Below are 24,884 nucleotides of genomic sequence, written 5' to 3'. Positions count from 1 at the left end.
CACTGTATGCTTGTATGTCGACTATTTGCTGCTACTAAAATAGGGGATTAATTTATGAAAACACAAACAAAATAAATAAATATAGATATACAAGGTTTATGCCCGTCTGTGGCGACCAAATGTGAGTTCATGAGGAATCTCCATTTGTTCTGGATCTGGTGGGCCAGCCAGTATTTACTGGATCCCTCATCCCTGGGGTGATGGTTTGTTCATTTCTCGCTGACTGCATGCATAGCTGGTAGATTATATTCAGAAAGTTTCTTACTCACTTGATTCTACGTACACGTACGGACAACATCTGTCAAAAAAGGAAAAACAATTAAATAATAATATATAATCTTAAAAATATAATAATAATAATTAACATTGGGGAATGCAAGTACTGTACATCTTGTAAATATTGTGCATATTGTCTCTTTCCAATCAAGAGACCATCCCAGTTGTACTTTGTGTCAACGGCATGCAACCATTTTCTCATAAAACTGTTTTGAAAGGGAAAGTATTTTATGGTACAGATCTGTTTTATTAGAAGATATTCAATGTGGGGTGACAGTGAATACAGGTTAAAGAGAGGGGATGAAAAGGCCATTAATCACGTGTAAACTGTCTGTACGGAACCTTTAGGGTATGGCCCTAGTCTGTTGAGCCAATACTTTCACTGTTTTTGCCAATCGGCCACCGATTTGTGTGTAACATCCGTGAAACTTTCAGTTGACAGAGATGAGCTCAGTCATTTATCGGTAAATTGCGCAAATGCATCCGAAGGATTTCCCTTTTCCTTTCTGGGAACAGAAGGAACATATATATATTATGGAAATATATAAGATATATAGATTTAACTATAAATGTGTGTATTGATATTAGAACAGAACAAGTGCCAAAAGTTATTGTTGATTAGCTCATAGAATGAAATAATGTTGCGGTATATCCTTAAAGCCTGATTTATACTTTGTCATATGATGTTGCACCGCCTGTTGTGAGCTTGTAGATCTGCTATTTCTGATGTGTGACACCATTGGAGAATCAACTAGAAAAAGTGCCCTTCTGGGCACAGGTCTCCACCAGGAGGATAGGAGTGTGTGTGATGTTTGGCAAAATGTTTAGGAGTAATATAAACATGTTTTTGTGTTTGTTTGTTTTTTGCAACAATTGTCTTCATTTTGTTGAGGAAATGCAGAGCCAGATCACTCATAGCATCTCTGAGGATAGAATTCTGGATGAGCAGGACATTTGCAGCATTTTGTACGAAACGGGCCACTCAGTGTAGAATCTGAGAAATCCAACAGACTCATTGTGATCACATGACTACAGAGTGTGTACCGATTTGCGTGAGATTTGTATGAAATCTGACTAATATAAACAAATGTGTTTAGCAGAAATCGGCCTCATGGTGGCGCTATAACTGGGAGATGTGGAAAATGCAGGGAAAATGTATGCGCCTCTAGGGAGTGCGCATACAAAGTTGTACACATATCGATGCAGTAAAAACAGTTTTTCCCTGTTATAGCGCCACCGTGAGGCTGATTTGGAAATAAATGAGTGGCATGTCATCCTCGGCCTAGTGGAAATGTACATGTATAATTTCACGGAAATTGCACATTGTGTTTGTGATTTGTGGCATTTTGTTCGAAACGGAACCAATTATGAGCTTTGGAAGCCAATCTTAGCCAATCAGGATGGAATATGGGAAATGGTGCCGTGTTGATCACATGCCTATGGAGACAGTGTATACCGAATTGCGTAATGTATGGATAAAATTTGTACGAGTAATGCACAGAAATGTGTTTTGCCTCATGGTGGCACTATAACAGGCCATTGTGGAAAATGTGGCTTCATGCATATCGAACTTGGGGGGACCTTAATATGAAAAATGTTGAGAACCACTGCACTCAGGTGCACAGCTGTGCCAAACGTGGTACTGTAACTTGTCAAGACAAACGAGACAACTGTTTATCATCAGATAACAAGGCAGCCGTGCAGTGATGTGCCCTTTCATGTTAGAAATGTCGACCTGTGGTTTTCAGTTCCCTCCTTTGTTGGTGGTTTGGCATTTCAAGCATTTTTTTTAGTTTTTTTGGAGGAAGAAGTGACTAATGAGAACTTGGCAAGGATGTAATGTACAACATTGTACTATATACATAAAATTGCTAAATCTAGTAATCCGCACGCACGCAGGCATGTACGAGCGCGCACGCACACACACACACACACACACACACACACACACACACACACACACACACACACACACATGCACACGCACACACACACACACACACACACACACACACATACACATACACACACACACACACACACACACACACACACACACACACACACACACGCATTTTAGACAAGAGAACACTATGACTCATTGTAATTTTAAATTGTGATTGACCTGAGATCAGGAAATGGTCACGGCTTAGCTAATTGTTTGTGTAATGAGGTTTAAGAATGCCTTCCTATTGTGACTGATTTCATTTAACACGATTTTTGCTGACATCCAATTTTAACTGACAATCTGGTGACACATGCAAAGACTAAATTATTTCTACTATAATTACATTTTTAAATATTGTACTCAAACAGGCATATTGCTCCTTAAGCTGATGTTTACTCACATGAAAACATTTCTCTTGAATGGTATTTGAGTATATTTTAAAATTGTGGATCTAAAAGGTTATTTTCTTTTTCATCATCATCATTTTTCGGCCGTGGATCATGGATTTCACAATGCCACGCCAGACTTTCCGGTCCTTCATTGCCATCCCCAGTTCCTGCTTACTGATGCATGTGTCCCGACTCCCTATAGCGATGACATCAGGGAACGACAGTTTTCTACCTCTGCAGTGGCCGGCAAACTGTGTTCTTCTGGATCGGACTAGTGAAGAAACACGGGGAAGGTTGCCTTATATTAGATTAGTCGATGGGTGGCTCTTCCAAGACATACTGTATTTCAGCTATGAGCTATCATTAGAAGGCGGGTGTAAGTGCCATCCAACCGTTTCTCTAATTTCTTTGAAAGTGTCCATGTCTCGGAGCCGTAGAGTAGAATCGGCTCAACGGTCGTCCTAAATATTTTTACTTTTAAAACTGGGATGACCAAATGTTATGCATGTCATTGCAGGCTGACCAGGCCATACTCTTCCTAGTTTGAAAGTCCTTTTGGGAAGAAGATATATATGAACCCAAAGTCATCAACTTGTTTCAAAGGAGTGTTGTTAAGTGTTTTTATTATGTGGTTATTGTTGGATTTGCATATGTTCAGTTTTGGTCTCGTTGAGATAAAGACCAACACAGTTGGAGGCCTGCTCAAGAGACTGAAGGAGAGTCTGAGCGTATTCCAATGATTGACTGATAAGCACGATGTCATCAGTGAAGTCAGTGTCGGGGCAAGTGTGTCGCCTTGGAGAATGCCAGCAAGGATGGGGAATGATGGTGTTTCTCCGTCAGGACTCAGTCGCTGAGGTATTTGTATATAGAACTTTTATGGCATTGATCATTTTGTCAGGGATACCATATAATTTAAGAATTTCAAACATTTTGGCTCTGATTTTGGTTGTTTTAATCAACCCTGTCAACAGTGTTAGTTGTTAAGTTGTTAAGAAGATTAATGTCAAAGTGAAATCACAGACACGGTCACAAATCATACAAGTTGGGGGCCCTGATCAGATTACGACCAGAAACTTCGTCTTCTGTTCTTTTGCAGGAATCTAACTACCGTATTTTCTAAATTAATAACAATACTTTACATTATTTGTGCTAAACGTAGTATGTTAACTACTTTCAAAGATTTTCAAAAATGTTATATACTGTATATATTTTTGAGTGGTGCAACCACTCCTACAACCAGGAATGTCCGTGTGTATCATGAGCACGAGTGGTGTGCGCATGCGTGAAATTCGCGTGTGTGTGTACAATGCGCGTGCCTAGCACGTAGCAATTAGCAACACAATGCTGCGTCGTAGCAACACACATCAATGCTGCGTGCGCTGCGTGCGTGCGGTATGATGGGTATCGCACGTGTGTGTGTGTGTAGATGCGTGTGCCTGCACAATGCGTGCCTAGCACGTAGCAACACAATGCTGCGTCGTAGCAACACACATCAATGCTGACTGTAGTCTCCAAGGGGAAGAGAGAAGCTAACGGTTAGCATGTAGCTACAGGCTAACATTACACTGTAGTCTCCAAGGGGAAGAGGGAAGCTAACGGTTAGCATGTAGCTACAGGCTAACATTACACTGTAGTCTCCAAGGGGAAGAGGGAAGCTAACGCTTTGCATGTAGCTACAGCCAGGCTAACATTACACTGTAGTCTCCATAAAGGGTGTTTAGTTATGATGACCATAAGATAACTGAAGCTACATTAATGCAGCACTTTACTTTTTTTGGAGTTCAATTAAAACTCCTAAAGTATTCAACCAGTCTGTGGACATTCTATTCAAAGTTTTCAAATGTTTAGCTATAGGCATACAGTGTTGTGTACTTGAACCATTCATTATTTAAAAGATGGTATTTCAGGCAAATATTGAAGTTATTAAAAAAGAAGCCTATCCATCATTGCCATAGGAAAAAATAAAAAATCCTTGCTACCCATCCTTCCCACAATTTTTTTTATAAAATAAAATAAATTCCTTGCTACCCATCCTTACCACGAAAAAAAAACAAAAAAAAAGAATTCCCTACTGTACCTACTCAGCCCAAAAATGACAGCCAATCGGAAACCTTTTTTCTTTTTTGTGTACAGTAACTATAACAATAAATGTGTAGTTGCACCACTCAGTTCACACGGGTGTGATTTTTTTAGATACAGTGAAAATAGCAGATCTTCAAACTAGATATACACAGCAACACATCACAATGCAATGCATTGTGAGCTTGTAGATCAGATATTTTCACTATTTTTGTGCAATATATATAAAACTGGCTTAAGTCGTTAATCTGTCAGTGCTATAAGGAAATAGCATTATTCACTATAACAATGACACTTAAAGGGACACTTCACTCTTTTTGCAAAAAAATATATATATGTTAATGACTACAATTCACATAATGCTTTGATGCACTACTCCTCCTTGTAGATAGGGATGGCTGTCTTACTGAGACAATGAAGTTGTTTAACATAACTTTTAACTGCTATCATTTCCCGCCTTAGGCTGCACATTGTGTTGTTGAAATAAGGAATAATTTGCCTAGTGGTAAGAGCTGTTTCTTTGTATGGTAGACAAACCGTCATTTTAAGATGCCAAAAGATGATAGCTGGAAATTGTCGGAATAGTGCAAGATTGCTTAAAGCGCGGCAATCCAGAACTTATTTTAATGATTCAATAGTTATTATTGAAATTATTGTTAAAACTTTATTTTAACCAAACTGTATGGCAGAGTCTGTTAACCCATTTTGTGCGGGAACCCCTTTTGGTGTGTTAGCTATTGAAAAATAGCAGATCTACGCGCTACGAGCTTGTAGGTCTGCTATTTTTGAAAAATCCAAGAACGACTGACATAGAAACATAGCTTTTTCAGAAAACTTTCGGGATGTAGAGGACATTTTTATAATCTGATCTCAGATCAGAATCCCTAGTACATCTGCAGTGGTTGGATGTGGTGTCCCTCTGAGAAATGTAGGATGTTAACGCCTACTGGTTTACAACTTGTATACATGCCTGAAGCTCATAGTGCAATATCTCCCCTGGCTAACGCCTACTGGTTTACAACTTGTATACATGCCTGAAGCTCATAGTGCAATATCTCCCCTGGCTAATTAACGCCTACTGGTTTACAACTTGTATACATGCCTGAAGCTCATAGTGCAATATCTCCCCTGGCTAGAGGGGCGCGCCTCTTGCTGGCAGAGTGGTAGAAATGTGCTTTCTCATGTGGGGGAGACCCAGATAAATCCCTGGGAGGACATGAAAATTATGGATTGCAGCTTTAAGTTGCGCCCTCCATGGGTTATTTGAAAGTGATGTATTTTACAGCATGAACAGATGTGGCACAGTGGTGAGTACTGCTGTAGCCCATGGATCTCAAAGTGGGCTCTGGGGACCCCCAGGGGTCCTTGGCAGTGTTCCAGGGGGACCCAGCTAGATGATCGATAGTTATAGGAACACAAATAGAGCCTTGCTGGTCTGTAAAGTCTGGGAGTGTAAACAAATGGAGCAATTTGTATACTCTCAGAGTTATGGGGGTCCGTGGCTTCATGCATATACAGTACCAAAATGGTTGTCCTTGAGATTAAAGGGCTTGAGAACCACTACTGTAGCCTATGTGTGGGCCAGCACTGCTCGGACTGTTTCTTTGCATGTCCAACCACGCGATGTGCCTTTTGACAATAAGCAGCAGTGTGACATACAGTAACATGAATGTTATCTTGACTGTTTTGGCTGGGAGAAAAAACACAAAGGGGTGCTTCAAAAGACTCCTTTTCCAGCCTCTTAGAGGTAAAACAATGATGTTAAGGCCATAACACAAGCAACTCATTGTTAGCTCAGCAACCCGCTTCATTTTTTTAACCCTTCTTAGGGGTGAGTGCTGAATTTTCCAACCGCTCCCCAAGGCATTAGCTCTTGACACACAGGATAGGCATCTATTCTAGAATGTGACTTTTATAGCCCATGTCCACAGCTGCTGTTCTGCTTCAAACGGCCAGTACCAGGCTTTTGTTAACACAAGCTTTTCAAAGGGTTTGTAGTTGAATTTTGCCTTACATGCTCCACACTGGCACAATGGAAACATCCATTTGCCTTAACAAATAAACTGTTTTATTTGTAACAATATTTCGTCAATCAGTAGACAGTGTAGACTAAGGACAAGCCATATTATAAATTATGCATTTTCAGTTTTGGCCACACTTTTACTAGGAGTTTCTATTTTTGTTCGTGGCCCTGTCACGCCACAGATGTGTAGCTTGGATCTTGGGGTGTTACACAATACACAGCATCTGTCCAACAAGTCTCTATACAACTTCTGCAACCACAAAGCATCAATTTCGTTCAAACTCTGGATCACTATTGGTCAATTAATTTGTTTAGCAATGTGCACATATGTCCTGTAGAAACAAAGAATGGCTCAACTATGAATTAATTTGTGCATCATCTGTTCTTAAATGTCTCAGATGCTAGACTGAGCTGTTTGAAAGTGTTCGAAGTCGTTCAATCGCTCATGGTCCTAATCCCACTCCCACACAGATTTTTGTGTCATGCGCAACAAATGGTCACATTACTGTAATCAGACAGCTGTGGTTGAACACTGCTCCCAGCTAGCTGATATCACATAAAATATCACATAAAGTTCACACAAAAAACCATAGTATTCTTCAAAAGTAAATTTGGTGTAATGTTCTTAGAATGTGTTTATTAGCAGTGACAGGTTTGTTTTGTATGGTGGCACTAGTCAAGTGTACACTGGGATGCACATTTTACATGAATCATGAATCATACTGTTTATAGACTCTACATTAGACTTATATTCATAGACTGTACTTTTATACTTACCAGAGGTTCAGACCGCTACGTGGCCCTCACGCCTACAGTACGTTGCACTCCCAATCTCACCAATATGCCCCTGGAGATCTCTGTATATGACCATATACTGTATGGAGGTTGCTGATGTCCTCAGTATCTGCCCATATATGGGCACGATGGAAGTTGGAGATCCATGCCCCACCCGGCTATGCAATACCCGTTGTACCCATGTCCACCTTTGAGTATATATTAATAGAGACGGCACCATGAGGAGAAATGGACATAGTGGCCGGATTTGTCATTGTAGCTCGAGCCAGTGCTGGTCAGTTGACTATCATTGCGCACGTCCATGTTATTGGGCCCATACACGTGAACGAATGTTTCATACATGAATGTGCCCAAACGGCGCAATGATAGTCAGCGGCCAGCATGTTATTGGGGCAATCAATCCCAGAATTCACTCTATTCCTACCCGGAATGGAAGGAGGAGTGAAATCAAGTTGGATGGGCATGCATTTCCAACTTGATTTCACTCCTCCTTCCATTCCGGCTTGTGATGTCAGCTGTGGCCCGGGCAGAGGCCTTTTGTGGCGGTTCTGGACAACCGTGGGTCCGACCGACTCAACACCGGGCACTGCACTCCCTGTGGGGGTGTGGAATGCGCAGGTCGAATTTGAAGTAGGTGGGGCGAATGGTTCTCGAGTTCCGTGAATTACAGACGTACGTACAGACACACAGAGACTATTGTTAAGATATCGCCCCAACGACTTCAAATTTTGGCCTGTTCTGAGTCTGACATCACAGTGATATTCTAACATCTGCATAGACTCCATATTTGGACATGCCTGACAAAGAACTCCATATATGGGCATAAAAGGGACATAATAACTGGGTGGGTCATGCATTTCCAACTTGCATCGTTCGAAGTAGGCCAGTGCCCGTTGTCATTATTTATTCATAGCCTATACTGTACATATGTTGTTAACTCATTCATGCACCCAGTGCAGATGTCAGTGTCAGAATCTGACTCTTGACTGTTACTCTTGTTACCTGTGAAGCTCTTGGGATTTCACTGTCTCTGCTGTTGCTGCTATCAGTGCTATGACACCTGAATTCCCTCCAGGTATCTGATATGATCTTCTAAACAAACGTGACTGTGTTGCTCTTCACACCTAAGGCCTCTACATAGTCTACATTCCTTGCGTGGGGTCAAACGGAGTCAAACGGACACAAAAAACGCAAGCTTATTTTATACAATGTATAAAATTGTCACCAAATGGAAGCATAGGATTAGGAGACACACACACTTTCCGCTCTAATTCCTCTGAGTTCTCGTCTGAAAAGCAGGGCTGGGCTGGGTCAAAGGGCTAACATTTGGCCCAAAAACATTGCCCACTGGACATAACGTCAGTCCAGGCCTGATAATCACAGACGAGTTTGCAAAGCAACTCGAAGTGTTGTCCTCTTTCAAGAGCGGTCGAGCAGAGGAGGAAAAGCCTTCTTGCTCTCTGCTGCCTCCAGGTGGGCAGGGTGTCCTCGACGCAAGGTACGCAACGCAAGCAATATGGTTGCGTAGGCTCGGGATCAGATCTCAACCCACAGAACGAGACGGATCACAGATGTGTGCAAGAGAATAGTTAGGCCTGAAGGGTGGTACTGTACGTTCTACTGTACGTTCCATGGGGTCACCCAAATCAGGGTTCATAGTCACTGAGCGCAGTAGATTGGATTTTGAGATATCTTGTGTTCAAGTACAGCCTAAGGGTGGAGGCATTAGAGTAAAGGTCATTGATCAATCTGATGAAGACCAAATCTGTTTTGTTTTCTGCCTTATTTGGGATGTTCTTTCTTCAAAGGCCAGTGGGTCACCAAATCATAGAGTCTATCCTCAAAGGAGCATGACTGTGCACAGCAAATTCCATGGCAATAACCTGCCAGTAGTTTCTTTTAGATTTGTTGTTTAGTATCAAAGGAAAGGTACAACCAATATCGCCATCTTTCGAGCCCTGTTACTACTGAGGCTAATGACAAAATAGACATAGACAATAAATTGTATTATACAGTAGAGTAGTTCTGTCAGAACCCACTTTTGGGAGCCAACACTCTGATTCCTCCCTCTTGTGTGCTTCAGGCTCAAGTTTCTTTTCTTAGATTGCGTTGAGTATTGGTATTGAAACTGCCTTTTCGCATTAAGTATAGTCATACGCTATTTAACCTTTTTAACTGGATTCTAAGTGAAAGTAATACATACTTAAAATGATTGCCTTCTTGCTATGAACAAGCTAAAGTAGCCATACCATGCTTGAAGTAGACACAAAAAGTGTAAGCCTACTCCATGTTACAGAGAAGTCGCGCATCTGTTTTGAATAGCAATGATGAGTGCAGTGTTATTCTGAAACGTCTCCAGGCAAGGGCAAAGCTTGTTTAATTTGTTTGGCAAGGAGGAACCTGCGTTGAGGTGAAGTATGTCACAGTCTTCTTTACACTCTGTCTAACCTGATTCCCCTTGCTGTCTGACTATGGCTCACTAGGCTTTCCTCAGGCAATAGACACAGGGTGAATCCAGTGGTGATGGTGTGTATAAATCATGTAGCACTGTTTATTTGTGCAGAGTTTTAAACGTTCCTCCTCAAGTCACTCGTAATGCCTGAGTTTGCCTGAGAGCTCAATAGTCCATATAATAATATACATTTTATGGATACATTGGTCACTGCAACCAGTGAACATACTGTAAGTGCTACATGAACTGGAAGCTCACTTAAAGATTGGACCAGTATTTATTCATGAATGTGATACAGTACATGTCTGGTTTGGTTTAATGGTTTAAGGAACCTTACTGAAATCAGTGCAGGTCATTGTCATTGCTTAGTCCATACATTGTACATACACATACCCATTTTCCAGTTAATAGATTTTGCATTTATGTTCTCCAAAATCATTAGGCTAATGTCATTGATGTTTGAATTTAAATCATATATAAATCTTTTTTTCCCAGCGACTATTTTGGATTAGACTAAATAATTGTGCGTTTACTGTGTAATGGATTGTAAATGTATAATTTAATGGATAATTAAAGCAAGTTCATTTTCTTACATGCAGAGCAGCAGAACTGAGCAGAGCATTTATGACCTTTAATTCCATTTTAAACTGTAGTGAAGGTAAATTGTTACCTTGTTTTGTTCACAAGTTCAAGGTTAAACTTACATATTCGAAAATGAGGTAGACTTTGGTCATTTCTCCACATACAATGTGTCTATTAGTAGTGTATGTCATCCATTAGAAGATGATTGGCCATTAGTCTATAATTACGAAGGCCTTTTTAACTCAATATGCTCTTTGTCTTGACTTGTAGTTTGTGTGTTATTGGATATCAGTTGATGCAAAGCTAAACAGTGCCTAACACATCCTTGGTACAAGTTATACCAATGCTCAAGCAGACTCAAAGAAAGAATTGTCTCCAGTGCTCATGCAAGTAAGATGCAGGATACACAACTACATTAGCAAAGAAGGGCTTTGATCTTCCTTTATAGTTTATATTTACCCAATAAAATCTTATGCCTTATTGGTGCAATACAAGGTGTTGAACTTCAACTTCTGTACGAAAAAGGCTCAGCATTTGAACCACAGACCATCATTAAATAATGAGTTATAGCCTCCCAAAACTATATTTTGTTATCGCTGAATAAGAATTTGTCAACAATTCCATGTTGTATTGATGTGTTATACCATAGGAGAGATAACAGGCAAACGTTGACCAAAAATAAATCATCATCTACATTCTCTAATTGTGTTAATGCAGACGTAATGAGACAATAATTGAACTCTTGAGAGCATAAAATGAAACCAAATGGACCTACTGTATAAGGGTCCATTTGGTTTATTTTTACACTCTCAAGAGATAAAGATCTATAAGGGTCCATACCAATTCTCCATTTAGCTGCGGACCACCTGGAACCCCCTCAGGGACCACTGGTGGTCCCCAGACCACCAGTGACCATTGGTTGAGAACCACTGCTGTAGAAGGCAGTGAGCCTTGTGATTAACAAGCCCTTTACTTTAACCCTACTTGGTTGACTGGAGTCCCTAGAGCTCTATCCTAGGTCCAGTACCCTTTCCCCTCTATTCCAAATCTCTTTGGCGAAAATAGCTGATCTGCTTTTCGCTGCACAGACTTTTCGACCAGAATAGAGAAGCTAGGGTTCATGTGGTTACGTGTTTCCTACTATGTTCAATATCTACTTAACTTAAGAAACAAAATAAAATGCATTAATCTTGGCTGTTTGGGAGCTATTCTGGTTTAACATTTAACTGTCTTTGATTCCACTTGGAATCAAGTCAGATTTATCTGAGCACAAGAGTCGGAAACACAGTTCCTTTATGTCTGCATCCACTGGACCATCTTAAAACTGTCTGCAAACCTAAATATATCTTGGCATAAACACTATACTGTTAATATAAAAAATGGGATACTGCATCACAACTGGAAAAACTGGGCAAAATCTAATCTATGTGTAGTCAAAGACTGAAACTATAGAAGTGACACTTAGCTAGGCAGTAAAGCGGTCGAAAACTCCCCCTGCTACCTGAGAAGGCAGAGACATTTATATGTTTGGTCTTATTGTATGTGAGCGAGCCAAGGTGCTTCAGTGGGTAGAAACCATATACAGTAGGGCAGCAATTCCCAACCTATTGGTCGGGGCCCACTGATGGGCCATCAAGATATTGAACATACGGTTTTACTGACAATTTAATACACATCAGATGGCCCAGGCGGTGGCGTAACCGTCTGAGTCTCGACTCCCGAGCCCGACACGGCCTTTACTGCATGTCTTCCCCCATCTCTCTCCCGTTCCCTGTCAGCCTACTGTCTGTCCCTTCAAAAAACCAATAAAAAGGCGTAAGCCGCAAAAAATCTTAAAAAAATATATATATACACATCAGATGGGTGCACCGTGTACACTTTCTAGACTTTCAAGTGTGCCTTGATTCAGAAAAGGTTGGTGAGTTGGGAACCACTGCCAAGAAATAAGATGACACAAAAAACAAAAGCTTCAAGCTCCGTGGTTTATTGTTTTATTAAGCTGACATTCAAATTATCATTTTATTCTCTTCATTAGTCTGTTAAGGTCATGGAGATCAGTCAGTTACTTTCAGTTGAAATACATTTAAAAAGGAATTGAATAGGCAATATCTGCAAACTGAGAAGATAAAATCAATGGCAGTGAGACTGCCCTCTTCTTCCTCATAGAAGTATAGTATTTTGAGATAATCTTCAGGCATTTCTGCTTTAAACGGCACAGTGATTAATGATAGGAAGAATGGAGCTATATATTATAGAGTGTAGCCATGCATGTGACACCGGCCACAGTTTCACTTTAGCTCATGGTCTGCTGTTCCTGTGTGGTTTGTGTACAAACTGCTTGTGCTATCAGGTCACTTCATTTCTCTCAGGCATATTATTACTATAGCATATTAGTAACAGGCAGTGTTGGAATTATTATCGATATTGCTGATATTGAAAATATGGTTTGAGCTTCTAAGTTGCTGTGCATCTGTACAGCAGATATGAGCCTTCTTATTTGATCACTTTGATCCGTTTTGTCATGAAAACAATCTTTCGTTGTTGCCCATTATTGTTATTTTTGCGGTATTGTAAATGCATATCTGAATTCACCAAGCAGAGTGCCAATTCAGGTCAAGTGTACTGGGTCTAAGGTTAAGGTATGCCGTATAGAGAGTATGCGTGACATCATCATCATACCCGGAAGTTATTCGGAAACGCCTACTGAGTGGCAAAAAACTACTTTCTGGCCTTGACAGCCCATACATTCAAAGTCCAAAGTCTTAACTGATTGCATTAAACGACGTTAAACTCACTTTGTCACTCACTTTGCCACTCGATTCGCCACTCACTTTATACATGCGCATACCCTCTATAGGTATATTTTTGTTCTAATCATCAGTATTATTATTATTAAAGTAGCAGGGTGTCAGTGCTGAGTTTTGGAGCCGAGGTGTAGATGACACACCATCCCAGACGCAGACACAGTGCAGAGCAATCCCATGCACTGTGGGCTTGCCTGGAGTAGACAGGGCCATCTGCTTTGTATCCATATCTACCAGGCATTAACGGCTTCAAAAAGGCATCTGCTGTTTGTATTTTAGTAATTCTGTCAAAGACGGAGGGCTGAATCGGGATCACTAATAAGCACTGCAGATCTCAGCAGAGTTGACGTGGAATGGGTCCCGCGACAGTATACAGTGAAACAGTATCATTCAGCGAAACAATATCATACAGTGCAGTATTCAGCATGGTCTAAATATCACAGGAGACGTGTATCAGGTTTTTTTTTACTTACTTCACGGTCTGGCGAATAGCGATAGCCAATTAAATTTGCCTATAAGTACATGCCCAAAATAGGGAGGGACGCCAAGTGGAAAGTAGTTAAATGGATCAAAAGTTCTTTATGCATAATTGGTTGCAAATACCATTGACATATCAAACACATTAGCTATTTTGTCTCACTTGGATCAGGTAAATTGACTTTGTGGCTCAGTTGTTGCCCTCCTACTTCACAGTGAGAAGGTTCTGGGTTCGAAGCTGAGTTCAGCCTTTCTGTCAGCCTTTCAGCTGTGGCCATACTCATTAAAACACCACTAGACAGTATTCCAAAAGCAAGCATCGCTCAGTTTTTATTTATTTATATTGTGCTCGGATGGGCTGCCTTTACCACGTCTGCAAAGTAGGTCAATGTCTCACAAGCGAGGACGACCGGGGATATTTTGGTGCACCCCCATTTCAACATTTAATTGAACTCATTATGCATGTATAACATATTTCATTTTTCTTGTCATTGTTTCGTTATTTGGTATTCTGAGTGATAATAATAATACCAATGCACACTGTAGAAAGCATTTAGCTGAGCAAACAGTGGTGATTTCAAGGAGCCATTCACTACCTCATGCGTGTGAATGCTCCACAGATGCGACAGAGCGATGACTGTTCTGAGAGGAAGTCACTAAGACTATTACAGCTTAATTTGATAATGTGTGTACTACAGTACGTACTGTACGGGTGCACAAGAGGCAGGGAGAGACAGCAAAGGGGAGTTTAGGCAGAGAGCACACCTTTGCCATCCCCGAGATTATCTGTAATTGCTTAACCCTTAAAAACATCCCCATCTAAACTAGTGATGGGAACTATTGTTCATTTCAGTGAACTGGATCATCTGGGGTCGTTCAGTAAAAAGATCTGTTCATTTCGTTCATTTTGGTCGTTCGGTACTCCCGGAGGCTAGGGATCTCCCCCAGTCCCCCTGCACAGACCCAGTCAGACTCAAGTCAAGTCGTTCACATTCCATACAGCGGAACTCCACGTGCCGTACCTTGAAATCTATTGGCTGCCAGGCCGACCGTCACTTCAGGCTATGGCAGGGTTCCCCAATAGGCGGCCCGCGGGCCATTTGCGGCCCACAGAGCGCCCCCTTGTGGCCCATGAAAGAATTTCCAAAAAAAAAAAAAATAAAAATGTTTTTTTTATTTTAATTTTTTATTTTTTAAGGGTCCCAGATATAAATGGCATTACATGGGGGTCAGTAGCCTATGCATGTCAAACTGGGCATCTTTTTCAAATGGGGTCTTGCCCTGAAAATTCATTTTCAGGGCAAGACCTCGACCTCGCGCGTGCAGACTCGGCCCCCAGCCTGGTACGCTAGTCATAATATGGCCCTTGAGGAAACTTAATTGGGGAACCCTGGGCTATGGGGTTGTTGTTGTTGTTGCTGGCCCTGGCAGGGACGGGATTGTCAATCTCTCTACTAGGTTTAGTAAGCTAGCAGTTAGCATCAGATATTTCCGCTCGTAATGGCTAAATATGGCTGAAATTATGACTTTCTAACGAATATCTTAGTTACAATGAAACTTTGTTGACGTGTTTATTTTATAATCTTTTTAGGGTAACTGTTGTATTGTGGCAGACCCCAATCTCCCCCGGCCCCATTTGTCCCCATCTATGGTGTCTTCCCCCGGGCAGAATTACAGGTGTATGTCCCACAGACCACCAGCTGGGGCTCCAAATGAGCTAGCGATTCTCATAATTTAAATAAATAATCATAAACAAACTATTCCACATGAACAATGTTGGTAAAACTAAGATATTTTAGGGGAATATTTTATATGCACAGATTTACAAATAAAATAAATTTTCAATCAAAATATGACCTAATTAGATAGCCGTCTTATTGTTTAATTGTTGTTCTAAACGGAAGTTCACCAAGTTTATTTCGTTCACCAAAAAGAACTGGTTCATTTGACTTGTTCGTTCATGACCGATGCAACACTAATCCAAACGTGCGGCTGGCTGTCAGCTGGCCAAATGGCTTCTTTCATTATTCTTTTGTTTTCCTATCGCGTGTTGAAACATTACACTAGCATGTTACACAACCTGATAATGTCTGTGATTTCTAATGGAATCTGACCGCTTTCTAGCAAAACCACCCCTATAGTCTGAAGGAAATCTGGAATATTTTAAGATAATGTCCCCCCATGGAAACTGCAATTGTTGCGAGGGTTTTGTTTTTTCTTTCTTCTAAATAAGTCAAACTTTTCACTTGGAACAACTACAAAAATCTGCCAGTGCGATGAATGGAGAATCTAATCACCTGTTTACGTAGAATTGTTCCTTTTGTTTTTTTTCTGACTTACGAAATCCCCCAGCTTCAGTAAGATAAGCTCATTACAGGTTTCTCCTTGGATCCTCTTTCTCTGTCATTAGGAACAAGAGTCAGGGTTATTAGGAACCATGAGTCAGGGTTCTTACTTTGTTACGTAAACTCACAATAACTTTGATGTACTGTAGTGTTTGGTTTAAACATAGAGCACACACTGTGAATTGATAACAGACCCAATATGCAGTGTATTTATAGTTTTACGTTTGACAGGTGATACAGTAGCTATATTTGTATGTTTTGTCCATTCTGGACTTGTGTAGATTCTCTTAGCTATCTGTTTGTATTTTCAAAAACATGAAAATGCCTTACCCTGTGTTATTGGAATAAATAGGTTAAATGGCGAACCCTTGCAATTTTGTAAGTAAAAAAAAAAAAGTTAAATGGCGACTATTAGCTGCCATTGAAAACACATGTGACTTAATACTTCTTTGCATAGCTTGCATGAAAAACTCTTCTATTGTTCCCAGCACCCCGGGGATAAAATCTAGTGTGTGATTCTTTTTTATTGAGTGCTAGTTTGTGTTCAAATCTCCTCAGCTCACCTCAAGGTACAGGGTACTGTAGGACTAGGACAAAAATAGTTACTTAGTTCATTTTTTAATTCTGCATTGTACAGTGTTGTTGACTCTATCCACCATCCAGACTCTGAAGAAGTCCTAGACCTAAGAGGTTAACACAAGGTCATTCACAGAATGGCACGCCACGGGGCTCGCTCAGTGCATTCAGAGGTTTCAGTGCCTTGTCCAAGGAAACATCCGCACAGCAGATGTATCTATTTCCTTACTTATCTGTACATTTCCTGCTTAAGACATATCCTGCAAAGTACAGTATATACTTTGTTGTATGACAATGTACTGCATCGCAACGCGTTGTCAGGAGATTGTCTTGGAGATCTGCCTTTTTGGGGGTAGCGTAATAATAATGATATGTTGAAAAAACATGCCACGGTTAATTTGTCTAACAGAAGTATGTATTGAAATGGAGCAGTGGATTTAGCTCATCTGAAAATTTTAGAGAAGAGCTGCTTTAGTTGTTGCACCTGTCCACTAGCCCATTGTCAATATTACATCTCTAATTGCTAGTTTTGCTAGTGACGTGTTTAAACATTATAATACTGTTTGTCTTTCAGTGCATTTTCCTTGTTTGCTTGTGGACAAAGTCAAAGAGGGGTTGAAATTCAGGCTGTTTATTAGTCTGCGGAGGAGTCGATAACATCTCTGGTGACCACATCTGGTCACATGAGACGCTTCCCAGTCAGTCCACAGAGGCTTGACTTGGCTCTGTTGAATCCTTTCTTTCTGCCTCTACATCTGTGCCTCTCTTTTTCTTATTGTCTCCCCACAAAAACAATAACAAAAACAATAGCATCCCTATTCTGGGCATGTCGTAATAGGCGAACATCTGGTTCAAAATCGATGAACTTCAGTGAAAATAGGTGACAATTTGGCAAACATTCTGTGAAAACAGCACATCGGCTATTTTCACTATTTGATGCACAACAAAGTATATGGGGTTTTAAGTCATTACATCGTAAATTTGATCTCTCATCTTTTTTTTCTTTTCTTCTCTAGCTGCTGCTCCAAAGTTGAGGAGGATGAAGGTTCCATCGATGGTAGATGAGGGAACCAAGCTCACAGTAAAGTGTGAGGCCACGGGGAATCCTGTCCCCACGTACAGATGGTTCAAAGATGGCAACGAGCTCAAGAAAAGCAAAGAGATCAAAATAAGGAGCAACCAGTGAGTACAAATCACCCGTCGAGAGTTGGACACGTTTAACATGTGGCGAGAGCACAACAGACGCGTGCCACCCAAGTCACTGCTTGGTTGTAAATATCTGAAGTCTCTGCTAATGACTTTACCAGGTGACCAGGGTCACGTGCTTGTTTGAAAGCTTGTTTAGTGAATGCAGTGATGAAACTCTAATTCGTTTCTCATGTGGGACGTGGCCTGACCTGTCAATTTGATTAAATTTTTCAATTAAATTCAACGCAACCACATACAACTTGTCCTTGCTTGAAGGTACAATAATATAAATGTATTTGTTAGAATGGTTGTGAAATACCCCTATTGGGATTAGTTTTAACCCCCAAAAAATCACTTCCACTACATTTAATTCACAGTTAAATTGGAGACAGTAAACCTAAAAAATATATAATTGATAACTCTCAGGTATTACTCAGACGTACATTATCTTTAACACATATGAATTAAATAAATATGCGAAGACTTGACGAGTATACTTGTCTTAAGGCATTTAATATCGATCACTATTTTCCATTTTTTTAATCACTCCGGTTGCTAGGCAGTATAGGCACGGTTTCTAGGGCCTCGCTTGCACTGTGTCTGTGCGAACCACTCCATTAGCTTCTGTAGCCAAGACCTTATGGCACTGTCCGTGGTTTTGATCAGATCGGCGATGTTCGGAGGTCATTTCTGATTTTCCGGTGATCACGATTGGAATATTGGCGTTTTCTGGAGCCTTAGCTTGCTAGCATTGGCGCTAATGCTACTGTTTTTGCATCCAAGTTGGCGTCAAACCAGACGTGCGTCATACTACATTTGCTTCTCATCACGTGGCACCCAAGCGCTACCTATTTTGTCCTATGTTACTCATTTTAGTAATCAAACAATTGTCCATTCAACCTACTGTAAATGCCCCAATCTAACACATGTGATATAGCCATGGAATCTAAAATAACTTACCACCTTCGCACCCTACATACCACACAGTAGATTATAGGAACTCATATAATGTAATGAGTGCATAATGTAATAAGATGTTAGCTGTGTTTTTATGTAAGTGTTAGGTTGTTGTTACTTTATCCCAGGCCTGAATGCTCACGGCTCTTTATTGTTACGTCTTGAATAGAGGGGCAAAAGAATAAAAAAACATTTTTTTCCTCTGCTTCACAGACATTGCATTAGCATAGAACCCAGTGGCATATCGTCTCTGTCGGGTGGAAACCTCATATGTCCAAAACTGTTTCTTTTCAAGATTCAAATGAAAAGAAATAGCAAAAGTAGCAGATCAAGCTAACTTTCGTCTCTTTGTGCCACGTTTTGAGCTTGCAGATCTGCTACTTTGTTACTGTGGTGTGACAACAGTGACACTGTAGTGAAGTTGTAGTATGATCAAGTATTAGCCTCGGTCCCAGGCTTACTTATCTGCGAAAATAAAAGCCTGGTCACAACATAAGGCAGAGAAGCTATCGGCGGATGTATCCTCCGGAACATCCGTCAGATGTATTTCCCCCGGATACGATATTTTCCCGACCAATCACAACACTTTCACTTTCATTCGCGGAGAATGTAAACTGATTTGTAAAGCATCAACGTCATTTCCTTGGGCGATACTTCTGCTAAAATCCCGCAACTTCCGCCCAAACAAATGATAGTCTTTTCAGCGTAGGTCCTGCCCAGGGTGATCAAGTATAGGGTCATTTACAAAAAAACACAAACAGTTAGAATATGGAGATAAGAGGTTTCTGCAACGATATACTGTAAGTGTTGCCATGCTGGGGTCACCTGCCTTGTTGACTTCCCTGTCCCCTGTTTCCACTTGTTGTTTCCACTATGCGACTTTCTTGCTCACCCCGATTCCCCTGACTCAGCTGTGTGTGTGTGTGTGTGTGTGTGTGTGTGTGTGTGTGTGTGTGTGTGTGTGTGTGTGTGTGTGTGTGTGTGTGTGTGTGTGTGTGTGTTTCTCCCACAGGAAATTCTCCAGCATCAAAATCAACAAAGCAAAACTGGAGGACTCTGGGAATTATACATGTGTGGTGGAAAATACTCTGGGGAGAGACAACTCCACTGGCACAGTTAATGTCCAAAGCAGTGAGTACTCCAAAGCAACACCTTGAACTACAGATGAGCTGGCATTAGTATTGTCTTTGACTGTCCTCTTGCCAATTAAGAGGTTCAAAAGGAGCCTAATTTATACTTTGGCGTTTTTTGTCAAATGGCTGGGTCGTGTGACAGCAAAGTATAAATTAAGCTCAACAGTGGCAGTAATGGGCATGAGCCGCAGTCTGCACATTCGGGTATTTGCTGGTTCACTGGAGGAATGGTACAATATGAGGAATTTGGAGGTGAATGGAATTTGGTTTATAATCCAGAGAGTAATTCCTTTGCTGGCAGAGTGACTTCACACAAAATCAGACGCACAAAATCTCTCTGATTTGCATTCACACACAACAACCGATTATAGATTATACAGTACATACACATGCCTAAAGGAATGAGAGAATGGTCAGAAATCCCTAAATCTGGACGATAGAAATGAACAGACCTAATTACCGGGGGTTGAGTAGTGAATAAATGCAGTGTTTCTCAATCAGTTGTGGACAAAGAACAACTTTAATAGAGAATCATTGTGTTATTTATAATCCATTGGGTCCTGCACTGGACTAACAGAGTGTGCACCTTATAGGAGTTTGTTAGATGCTGGAGTTTGTACCGGTGGTTGGCTTGTGTCTGTCTCGAATAGTGTTTTGTCTGGATTCACATTCTGCATGAGAACTAGGGGATCTTTGTATTTCAAGAACACGTGTGAATTTGATCAACGGATGTTTAGCTTTTATGTTAGAGTTGATAGTTACATGGAATGGAATGGAGTTTGATCATGGTCGACCACAATAGCAAGCTATACAGGCTTGGCGGTATAGCTCATGCACACTGCACAGCACAGTACATGATGTGCAATAGTGATGGGTTGCTGTTTGGGATGGGAGTGGATGGTGCAGAATCTGAATCACTTTTATTCTCGGGTTTGTTACATGCATTTCATTACACTAAAAGCAGCAGCATAGAAGCATTTTTCAGTTATTTACAACTATAGTTCTACACTACACACTGTGGAGGCTCATATAGCATTTTAAGAACTATTAAGAAAATAAATAAATACATATGTATGATTCCACATGGGTGTTCAGTTATTGCATCCTTGAGAGTTAAGTGCAGGGTGACATTATTCTATTCAGTGAGATGCACACTATTGTGGAAAGTGGGTGCACTGTGTGCTTAACTTCTAGAGCTGCTCCTTCAGTGAAGACATCCGTTACCACCATCCTTTGTCCAGCAGATTTATACTATCAACACACATCAATGCAGGGTTTAGAGTTGATGAAGTACAGCAACCCACTGAACTGGTGGGTGCCAAGGACAGGTGCTTGTGGCACACCACACAAGACCATAGGGCGCCATGGTAGCTTATTTGTTTGTGGTTGATTGAGCGTGATTCATATACTTTTCCATATGATTGTGTTCGGTGGCAAACATAGTTGATCTACACTCGTGCAACGTGTCGCACCACGACCGTCCAATGACAGTAAATTAGACATTATTCTCACAATGCCCGACAATCTGTTAATATTCTCAGTCTCTAGTTGAGTAAACATTTAGGGACTGACTTGTGAATCTAGGTGGTTGATGAAAGCGCATACTCTTATAATTTAATCGCAGAAATGTTGGTCGGCAGATGTGACGAGATTCGATCCTATAGGCCAGCAGGCGTAAACATGTTTTTGGGGGTGAACTAACCACTAACCTATCAATGGGTACAAAACCCACAATTAGACCATTAAATTCCTTTGTCAAATGCAGGCCCATAAAGCCGTTTGAGACTGTAACAGTGATTAAGGGCTCTACAAATAAATGTGACTTGACTTGACTTTGAGCCAGGTTTTTCCGGTGTTTGAAACTGGTCAACTAAGCTGACAGCTGACAAGCCCAAGAACAGTAGGTCTGTCTTCCACGCTTCCAGGCTGTGCGAGATCAAATGAAACGTAAAAGGCTTTAGAAAATTCTTATTCTGATTAACCAAGAAATTGTTTAGTATGCCACATACAGTAGGTCATATTAAACCCAGGGCAAAGTTTTCCACAATCCTGGCAAACTGGGAGGTCTTGGAAATGGATGTTAAACTGGTCTAGACGTACAGGGCAGGTCTTGGTGACACGGATAACCCCTGACTCCTTCCACTGTCTACAAACTGAGACCTCTTTAAAGGAGAGATTTAAGACACGGCACAAGGGGGCCCTGGTCTCACAAGAAAAATCTCTCAGTAGCCTCCTGGGGTCTACAAACCATGAGAGTAAAAAAACTCCTTCATGCCTTCTCTTACTTGCCATTAAAATATTTTACTGACTGACATTTAAGTATCAAGGCCTGCTTTGAGTATGATAATCTCATCAATGGAAGGCCATGAACTGCAGCAGTGGAGGTTTCCAAAACGGGTGTGCTGAGGCTCACAGCGCCACGCGTTGTGTGACCTTGCAGATGTGCTGTTTTTGCTACTTCTGAGGATGTGCGGAAGTATGAAATAGGGCTTAAGTGGTTCAATTTAATTTGGCATGATGATAACATATTTTGCATGAACATGAATACAAGTGTGCCTTGAGGTTTTGACTTGCCCTTTTGCTGTGGAGTGGGTTTGAAAACCACAGGCAGTGCTTCTTTAGAGTGGAGTCCTTTAAGCCAGGCTTTTTGAGAATCCCCAGCAAAATGAATTAGTATAACACTCTAGAATGCTGGAGCAGAGAACACTATAAATGATGCTGAGAAAAGTGTCCACTTCAGCCCTATTTAAAACAAAAGAGTGAAAATAGCAGCTCTACAAACTCACAATGCATTGCAATGCAACATGTTGTGAGCTTGTATCTACTATTTTGTTGTTTAAAAATAAATAAAACATACGATTTTTCGCCTATAATGACATGCCCAAAATTCGTACGCCAGGTTGAAAGGCTTCTAAATGTATTGTTTGCAAAGAACAAAACAAAACACAAAAAAAGTTAAGGGGTGGCAAAGAGCTGCACAAAATAACAGAATTTGAGGTTAAATGCGAACGCCAGGGGGCTGACAGTTGCCATCCCCTGGGACCCCAAATGATGCCCCTGTGTAGGAGCGGACGTTTAGTGTCCTCACATTCACTCTCGGGTGCATCCATCACTTGCTCCGCTCTATTCCCAGTTGTTTTGGGTAGGCAGACATGATGTTAAAAGAGTGCAGACCTCTGCTTTGTACATTCAATAGTCCTTTGTGTTACAGAACGTGCAGTATCTCGCTGCTGTCGGGTAGAAATCTTGTACTGTATATATATTTTTTATTATTATTAGAAATAGAATAGTCCAAATAGCAGATATACTGTACAGTACAAGCTCTCAATGTTTCGTGTTGAGAGCTTATACAGTTTAAAAATTTCACTATACTTTTGTATGACACTCTTGTATGAAGTAGGGCATTAATTTACGGGGGGTGAAAAACTAAACACAAAAAGTAGAAATACTGTAAAGAAATAGAAGGTTTCTGCCTGGCAGCAACGATCTCTATGTTGCAAAAATAACTTGTTTGAATATCAGCTAACAATAGCCTGGGAAGAACAAGTCATCTATCTTGTGTTTAAATGAAGCTTAATGGTGCCTCTCTTTCTGACATGTAAAAGCCTTTGGTTGACATTTATTACCATGTGTTTTGTGTTTTTCATCTTGGTTATGAGCTTCTGATTACCCTTACTTGGCGCAGCTCCCATGTGGTGATTGTGCAATTTTTAAAGGGCCAGTTAACAGGAAAATATTTCAAGTCACACAGACAGTCGGTGCTTAGAGGTGTACCACCAGCAAATTACAGAGCACACCGTGACCACTGGGAGATAGCCATGTGTTTTATGTATTATTTTATGAGTATTGTTATAGCAGTTATGCTTTTTTTTTTATTCCTCCAGAACAGTGTAGAGAATCAGGAAAGACAAGGTAGAGGATAAAATGTGAAACGGACCATGAGCCACATCTGACCTCATGACATCACTATGAGGTCTATTTCTGTAGTATTTACCCTAAATGGCTAATCCTCCAGCACATAACAAGATGGAATCATGCCACAACATAGTGGAGTGGAGTACTGACCAGGTACCTTTGCTTAAGTAAAAGTATAGCAAAACCACATTGTAAAAAACACTCTATATAATAATAGTAAAGTAAAACTACCTCAACATTTTACTTAAGTACAGTACTTGAGTAAATGTACTTTCCGCCACTGGTCCTGACAAGGACCCAGAGTCAGACACCTCCCTGGTCACACTCCTGAGTGTGACCAGGGTCATAGGTTAGGGGCCTGTTTCTGTAGCGTGAGGCATCTTGATGTACAATTACACTTTGTACATAATATGTCGCAGGGACTTACCCCCAATCCAACACCTGCTGATGCTGAGTGACAAGCAGGGAGGCACTGGGCACCACATCTATGGTTTTTGGTATGACTTGGCCAGGTATTGAACTTGAACTTCAGCTAGTGCTAATCTAGTGCTAACCACAAGGCCACTGACTCGGTACAAACATCTATAATGGTCCTCTCTTAATGTTGCAGCCAGGCAAATATCCGCCATCCACCACATGCTATCAGAGGAATCAAATAAAATGGAGCACTAAATCGAAAGCTAAAAATAGCTGAGACGCTCTGCCAACAGCTATGTTTACAAATGGTTGTAGAGGCCATTTATCTGAAATACACTTACGGTAGAAGTCATCTTGTGCTGGAAATCCGCCATAACGCATTGGAGGCAAGCATGGGTGTGGGGAGAGGAGAGGAGAATTTGAAGAGCGATGGAGGAGGGCCTACGTATATACTGAACAAAATAACTGATCTATGGCCCGGACGGCTGGCGTAGCGTTCCGGGCACCTAGGATGCAGTGCAGCCT

General features: G+C 40.9%; 1 protein-coding gene across 4 annotated transcripts in view; it reads left to right on the top strand.

Moving 5' to 3' along the window:
- The window catches only part of nrg2a (neuregulin 2a), a 139,803-nt gene that overhangs the window by 55,202 nt on the left and 59,717 nt on the right, over positions 1 to 24,884 (top strand). For all 4 annotated transcript variants that reach the window (XM_083787449.1, XM_083787450.1, XM_083787451.1 and 1 more), the window contains exons 2-3: positions 17,766 to 17,931; positions 19,907 to 20,025. In XM_083787449.1, coding sequence (XP_083643575.1) covers positions 17,766 to 17,931; positions 19,907 to 20,025 — 285 coding nt within the window. The remainder of the gene's footprint in view (positions 1 to 17,765; positions 17,932 to 19,906; positions 20,026 to 24,884) is intronic.

The sequence above is a fragment of the Protomyctophum parallelum genome, assembly GCF_964188405.1.
Source record: "Protomyctophum parallelum genome assembly, chromosome: 1".
Lineage (NCBI taxonomy): Eukaryota > Metazoa > Chordata > Actinopteri > Myctophiformes > Myctophidae > Protomyctophum > Protomyctophum parallelum.
Note: the sequence above shows the minus strand (reverse complement) of the source record. Positions and strands in the feature narration are given on the sequence as shown.